Consider the following 6,466-nt stretch of genomic DNA (forward strand, 5'->3'; position numbering starts at 1 on the left):
AGGCAAACACACATTGATGTTTCTCTCCCTCTCTGTCTCTCTCCCTCCTCCTCTCTCTAAAAATAAATAAGTAAAATCTTTTTTGAAAAAAAAAGGAGTTTGATATAGTTCTGCTTTTCTAATTTTTAAATTTAAAAAATTTGTATTGTTGTTCAATTACAGTTGTCCCCATTTTCCCCAGTTGTTCTCCCCAGCCCCACCCATTCCTGCCCCTGAGAGTTCTGATTTTTTAATTAAATAAAGCGATCAATTGTTTTTTGAATCCTCAAGCCTGTAAGCTGTCAATTTTTATATCAGTGTTGAATCCAGTGATTTCTTTATTTTCCCTTTTTTCTTTTATTATTTTCTTTTTAAAAATCCTCTCCTGAGGATATTATTTATTGATTTTAGAGACAGAGGGAAGGGGAGAGGGACAGGGAGAGGGAAAGGAGGAGGGAGAGAGAGAGAGAGAGACATCGATATGAGAGAGAAACGTCAATCGGTTGCTCCTGTACATGCCCCAAATGGGGAGGGAACCTGCAACCTAGGCATGTGCCCTGACGAGGGATTGAACCCACAACCTTTTGGTATATGAAATGACACTCCAACCAACTGAGCCACTGGGCAGGGCTCTTTTATTTTATTTTTTTTTTAATTTTTTCTTTTGTCTTATTGGGGTGATATTCTTAATATAATTCCATAGGTTTCAGGTGTGCAATTCTCTAATACATCATCTGTATGTTGTATTGTGAGTTCACCACCCCAAGTTAAGTCTCCTTCCATCACCATGTATCCCCCTCTCCAGTTATTTATTTCTTTTTACACAGAGCTCTACACATGGAATGCACAGAAATTTTAAATTAGATTTTAACTCTAAAATCCTTTATAGATATTTTGAAGGAGCTTGTTTTATGATACTCAGAACACACACTAAAGTTATGTATGCTTATCCATCAGTCTGGGAGAATGCAAAACGAAGGGAGAATTGTGAGCTGGAAGCTGATTTTGCATGGGACCTCCTCTCAGCCAGAGCACATGAAGCAGCCTCGTGTGTACACCTCCTACAACACAGTGCAGAATGACAGAAGAGGGGTGGAGAAGATGACGGAGTCAGGGGAGGTCTGTGTGGCTACATTCTTCTTGGCATGCTTTTTTTTTTGAACTGTAGATTGACAATGTGGTGAGTGAAGCTGCCTCTAACTTTTCGGAGGGGAGTGAGTTAAACATGAGTACGGAAGAAAGGGAGTGGGTGTGGTAAGTTATTTTCTATAGGATGAAACTCTACTGTTTTATTCATTTATTAATTCATCTAGAATTTAGAAATTAAAGCTAATCAATTCAAAATTATTAAATTCCTAACTTAAACTCCACTTAATCAAAGTGAAGGATACCAATAAGTATGAGCACTTAACCTAATTTTAGTCTTCAAATCCACCAGAAACAGAGGCATTCTTATTCCCATTTTACAAGTGAAGTTAAAGACAATTTAAAAAGTGCCCTAGGTACCTGAGTTAGTATGACTCTAAGCCTCACATTCTCTCTGCCCTTCGACTGCCTCTCAAGGGGAAGCAGGGGCAGGAGCTGCAGTGGGCCTGCCCAGCACTGAAAATGAGCCTTCTTCCCTTTGTTGGTGGATTTCTGTGTTTTAGGAGCAGCCCTTGGAAGAGAGCCTGAAGAAAAACCCCCTGACTGCAAAAAGCGGCAGCAGCAGCGGTGGTGTGGGAAACAGAAGGGACGAGCTGGCGGAGGGTGCCCCCTCCCAGGCCATGCTGCGACTCCTACAAAGTGCTTTCAGCAAAAACTCACCACCAAAGCAATCACCAACCAAGTCTCCAAGTGCAAAGGTCAACATCCCTTATGAAAATTTCTACAAAGCCCTGGAAAAGCTGAACAAACCTTCCCAGCTTAAAGACACTGAGGACAGTCTATATAACGACTACGTTGACGTTTTCTATAACACCAAACCTTATAAGCACAGAGATGACCGCCTGCTGCAAGCTCTGGTGGACATTCTGAAGGAGGAAAATTAAAATAAGTCTGTGGTCCTGAGTTGGAAATATTCATGCTTCTTCCCCTTAGATTTTGCCTGTGCCTGAGGTAGTTGTTTTTGTCATTGATTCTTATGCTTATAATATCCTTGGTGATACTTTTCCTTTTTTTCCCCAAACTGGACATTTGAAAGAGATGGCCTCATATAGTAAATCCAGCTTCCTGAATGGATTGGAGCTCTTTCAAAGCATCTCTTCTCTGCTGACACAAGTAAAGTGTTTGTTCTTTCTAGAGCCACAGTTCACCCATGGTCCTCAAACCACTTTAGACCAGCTTCTTGGTCCCTCCCATTTCATCTCTCAAAAGAAAAGTCATAAGCTGGGCAACAGATTAATTTAAAAAGTAATCTGCAAGGAACGAGAGGAAGGAAAGTGTTCTGGTAACTGTCCTCTGTCTTTGCCCTGTGGTTTTTTGAATTTTTAAAAAAGATTTTATTTATTTATTTTTAGAGAGAGAAGGGAGGGAGATAGAGAGAAACAGCAATGTGCAGTTGCTGGGGGTCATGGCCTGCAACCCAGGCATGTACCCTGACTGGGAATTGAACCTGCAACACTTTGGTTCGCAGCCCGCACTCAATCCACTGAGCTATGCCAGGCAGGGCTGGTTTTTTGAATTTTGATGCCACAGAAGACTCTGGAAAGTTTCTGATGAAAGAGTTCACAATTAGACCCAGACCCTATCTTTTCTAATCCCAAGTACTACTGATTCAGGGCATGACCATCTGGTCATTTGGTAGGAGGGGAAGCTAGGTTACTTAGATCCATAAACAGGCATCATAGTCTGTGTTACCTGGTTTGAGAGGTGTTGGAACATCCCTTGCCTGGCGTGCCACGTGGCAGGCCTCCGTGGGCCTGATGGTGACTGCAGTTCACCCTCTATGCTCTGGTCTTCCTGTTTCCCCTTCTCATGGTTCTCCTCACTCATCTTAGCCACAGACTATTAATAAATACTGAGAAAATTAATTTACACTATGTTCTTAGAACAAACTTACACTTGGTACTTGGCTAAGTCCTAGCCATAATTTTTTTTTTTAGCAATAGTAACAGAAAGCCACTCATAACACAGAGAACCAACCTAATAACAGGAAAATATTCATATGAGAAGAGCCAGTAGGAGGTGGTGTTTGTTTTTAAAATTGTATTCATTAGAATAGGTCTTTCAGGATCTTTGAAACTAAGTGAACATTCCTTGACACTAAAGGCTGAATAGTATCCAAATTCTCATCAAATTGCTTTCAAGATTTGACTCAGACAGAGGACACAAGTTGGCAGCCCACAGACCCCATTTGTTCTTCAGGTAGATTTTGTCTGGCATGTAAAATGTTTTTAAAATGTGAGTGATCATTGAAAATAAAAGATTTCACATAAAACCTAATTCACAGGCCCATCTTCCCTTGTGGTGACAGTTGCTTGGAGCTAAGTAGCAGCTGCCCGGCTAGACTTGAATGCCCAGTCCCCAAGGTGCTCTGCTCTGTGCTGCTTGCAGCAGCCACCTCCCTGGTGAGCGCTCAATCGGCATTTTATTTTGCCCGCTGTTGCACTCAATGAATATGTTCAAAGTGTAAATGCATTAAAAAAATATTCAACTTTTTTCAGACAGGATATGAGTGGTAATAATTATGACACTTTTCCATGACTTAATTAATTTATTGGCCCCCAAAATGGTATTTTAATCTCCTGAAAGTACCTCTGATACTAGTTTGACATGTTCATTTAATCTCACCAGCCCTGGATGTCCATTTCTCCTAATTTGTTACTGCCAACCCACAATCTGCCCACTCTCCCTATGCTCACAAAAGCTCTAGTCACCTGCGGTGGCATTCTCCCATTGGGTGTGCTGTTTGCAATTCCTCCATGAAGTCTCAGCTTTATCAGGCTACACATAAACTAGACTAAGAAGAGAACACTAGAGTCTGTCACTTGCTTTGGTTTGAAATGTGGTTAGTAAGACAAAATTTCACCCCCTATTCTACCATATGAATTTGTGCAGAATAAGGGTAATTCCAGAGCAATACCCATAAAGCTTTCAGAATGTTCTCCTAAAAGAACTGTAGTGTCACATTGTTCTTGAAAGTTTCCCATGCTGTTTGGTATGGAGTGTTAGATAGAATTTTGAAAATTGCGGCACATCAAAAGTGTTAAAGCTGAAAACGACCAGGGAGTTATGAGACAAACTTTCAACTAAAAACAAAGCTAAGGCCTAGAGAGCCCAATAAAAATAATAAATGAAAACTCATCCTTTCCTCATTCCTAGCCTAGTGCTAGGAATTGTCTGAAGCTTTCTTTTTCATTCTTCTAACAATATCTTTTCCTGGTTAAAACCCCAAACAGTTCATTGGATTGTAGCCAAAGGTTCACCCTAGAGAAGCTTTAATATTTAAATAAAGTCACATTTGAATGTTTCCAACCTGGAGTATATTGTTCAGACAAAAAAATATTTTTGTCAGTCTTTCTTAGTGCCTGTGTGAATTTTTGTGAAAATGTAAAAGAGAAAAATTATATAATATTTCCCTCAAAATTTTAAACTATATTTTCTTTACAGGTATTTATAATGTACCAATGCTTTTATCAAACAATTTTAAAAGGCATAATAAATTAATTATATTCAAGAACCAAAATTTTCATGAGAATAAGAAAGTTTCATCCAATAAAATATTTTTTGAAAGGCATGTTCTTCTGTCAGTAAAAAAAAAAGTATAATATGTATGTATTGTATTAAAGCGAAATTTATCTAATAGCCCAGTATAATGTATAGCTGAGTTTAACACATGTGGTTTTAGCATTCTTAAGGGAACTCTCACATTATACATTTGATGTATTAATCAGTGTATGTAAAATATGCTTATAAATCAGAAGAATAAATGATTTATCACTAAATCAAAAAGGAAAAAGCTCATGTTTCCAACAAAAATAGGCTCTCCTCTTACTTATTGTGTTTTCCAAATGAACTGTCAAAAAGAAAATTTGAAAGTTTACACTAAGAAGTTAAATCCTTTTTAGAAAAATGTGAAACACAAATTCAAAAGAATATAAGCCCCTATGTTCATTGCAACATAATTTACAATTGCTAACATTTGGAAGCAGCCCAAGTTCCATCAGCAGATAAGTGGATAAAACAACTATGGCACATTTACACAATGGAATACTACTCAGTCGTAAAAAAATAAAATTTTACCTTTTGCAACCTTATGGATGGACCTGGAGAACATTATGCTGAGTGAAATAAACAAGTCAGAGAAAGACAAATACCATGTGATTTCACTCATATGTGGAATCTAATGAGGAAACTGAACTAACAAGCAAAATAGAGATGGACTCAGAGAGCAGGATGACAGCTCTGATGCGGGGGGAGTGGCTAGCCATTGGAGGGATTGAGCAAAAATGAGAAAGGACTCGTGGGCATGGACTACAGTGTGGTGATTACTGGGGGGAGGGAGTATAAGGGGACTAAATGGTAATGGAAAAGATTCAATAAAATAAATTTAAAAAGAAAAATGGCTGCAAACCAGTGTTGCAGGTTCGATTCCCAGTCAGGGTACATGCCTAGGTTGCAGGCCATGACCCCCAGCAACTGCACATTGATGTCTCTCTCTCTCTCTATCTCCCTCTCTTCCCTCTCTAAAAATAAATAATAAAATCTTTAAAAAAAGATTAGCTTTAAAAAAAAAGAAAAATGGGCTTTTTAAAAGGCAATTTAAGAATTACTTGAATAGGTATATTTTATTCTTCCTAATAGCTCAGTCTTTTACTTATTGACAGCATAAAAAGTATGACAGAGCCTTCACTGAAGTGTTGAGAAAAAAAAACCCTAAAGGAACTGACTACAAGTGAGAGAAACGATTTGCAACAGTTCACTAAACATGACTGTTTACAGGCCAGGTCACAGCAGCTCAGCACTAAATCCTCCTGGGAAGGCCCTCATCAGAAGCCTCAGTTCCCGTTGTTGACACCTGCCCTCAGGCCTATTTTTCTCTCTTGCTTCAAACCTCCATCCCCGGACTTCCCACCTACCTTTTCAGAATTTTACCTTCCTACCCAGGGTTGGTGGTTTCCCTTCAAACTCTGTTCTTTCTCCTAAGTCATTATTCACTCAAACTAAAATATTTTCTCAAGAATTCCAGAAAGACTGTTCTAAGCAGCCTTTATCCTCCACATCTAGCCATTTTCAAAGCCATCCCACCAGAATGGTTCAAGATATGTCTGTTTTTCTTGAATGCCTGTTTGGTAATGGTTGGATAAATCATGTGCAAACTTTGAGTACAAACACAAACACACACATGTTCCAAGGATGCATATTAATTCTTTTTTAATTCTTAAATACAAATTTAAACACATAGGGGAAAGAGTAGTTTTGTAACTGCCTCATAATTTTGTAAGGTTATAGCACTAATATACATGATAACAATTATTCACTCCACTCCCCCTGCCCCTGTGGAAGA

The 6,466-nt window shown here is 38.8% G+C and overlaps 1 protein-coding gene across 1 annotated transcript in view; it reads left to right on the forward strand.

Annotated features, from left to right (window-relative positions):
* The window catches only part of PCSK1 (proprotein convertase subtilisin/kexin type 1), a 42,658-nt gene extending 37,552 nt beyond the window's left edge, over positions 1–5,106 (forward strand). Inside the window, exons 13-14 of the mRNA XM_045848254.1 lie at positions 937–1,098; positions 1,629–5,106. Of these exons, the coding sequence (XP_045704210.1) occupies positions 937–1,098; positions 1,629–2,009 (543 nt within the window). The 3' untranslated portion in view covers positions 2,010–5,106. The remainder of the gene's footprint in view (positions 1–936; positions 1,099–1,628) is intronic.
* The last annotated feature ends 1,360 nt before the right edge of the window (positions 5,107–6,466 follow it).

Source organism: Phyllostomus hastatus, unplaced genomic scaffold, assembly GCF_019186645.2.
Source record: "Phyllostomus hastatus isolate PE091 unplaced genomic scaffold, TTU_PhHast_1.1 phas_contig_58, whole genome shotgun sequence".
Lineage (NCBI taxonomy): Eukaryota > Metazoa > Chordata > Mammalia > Chiroptera > Phyllostomidae > Phyllostomus > Phyllostomus hastatus.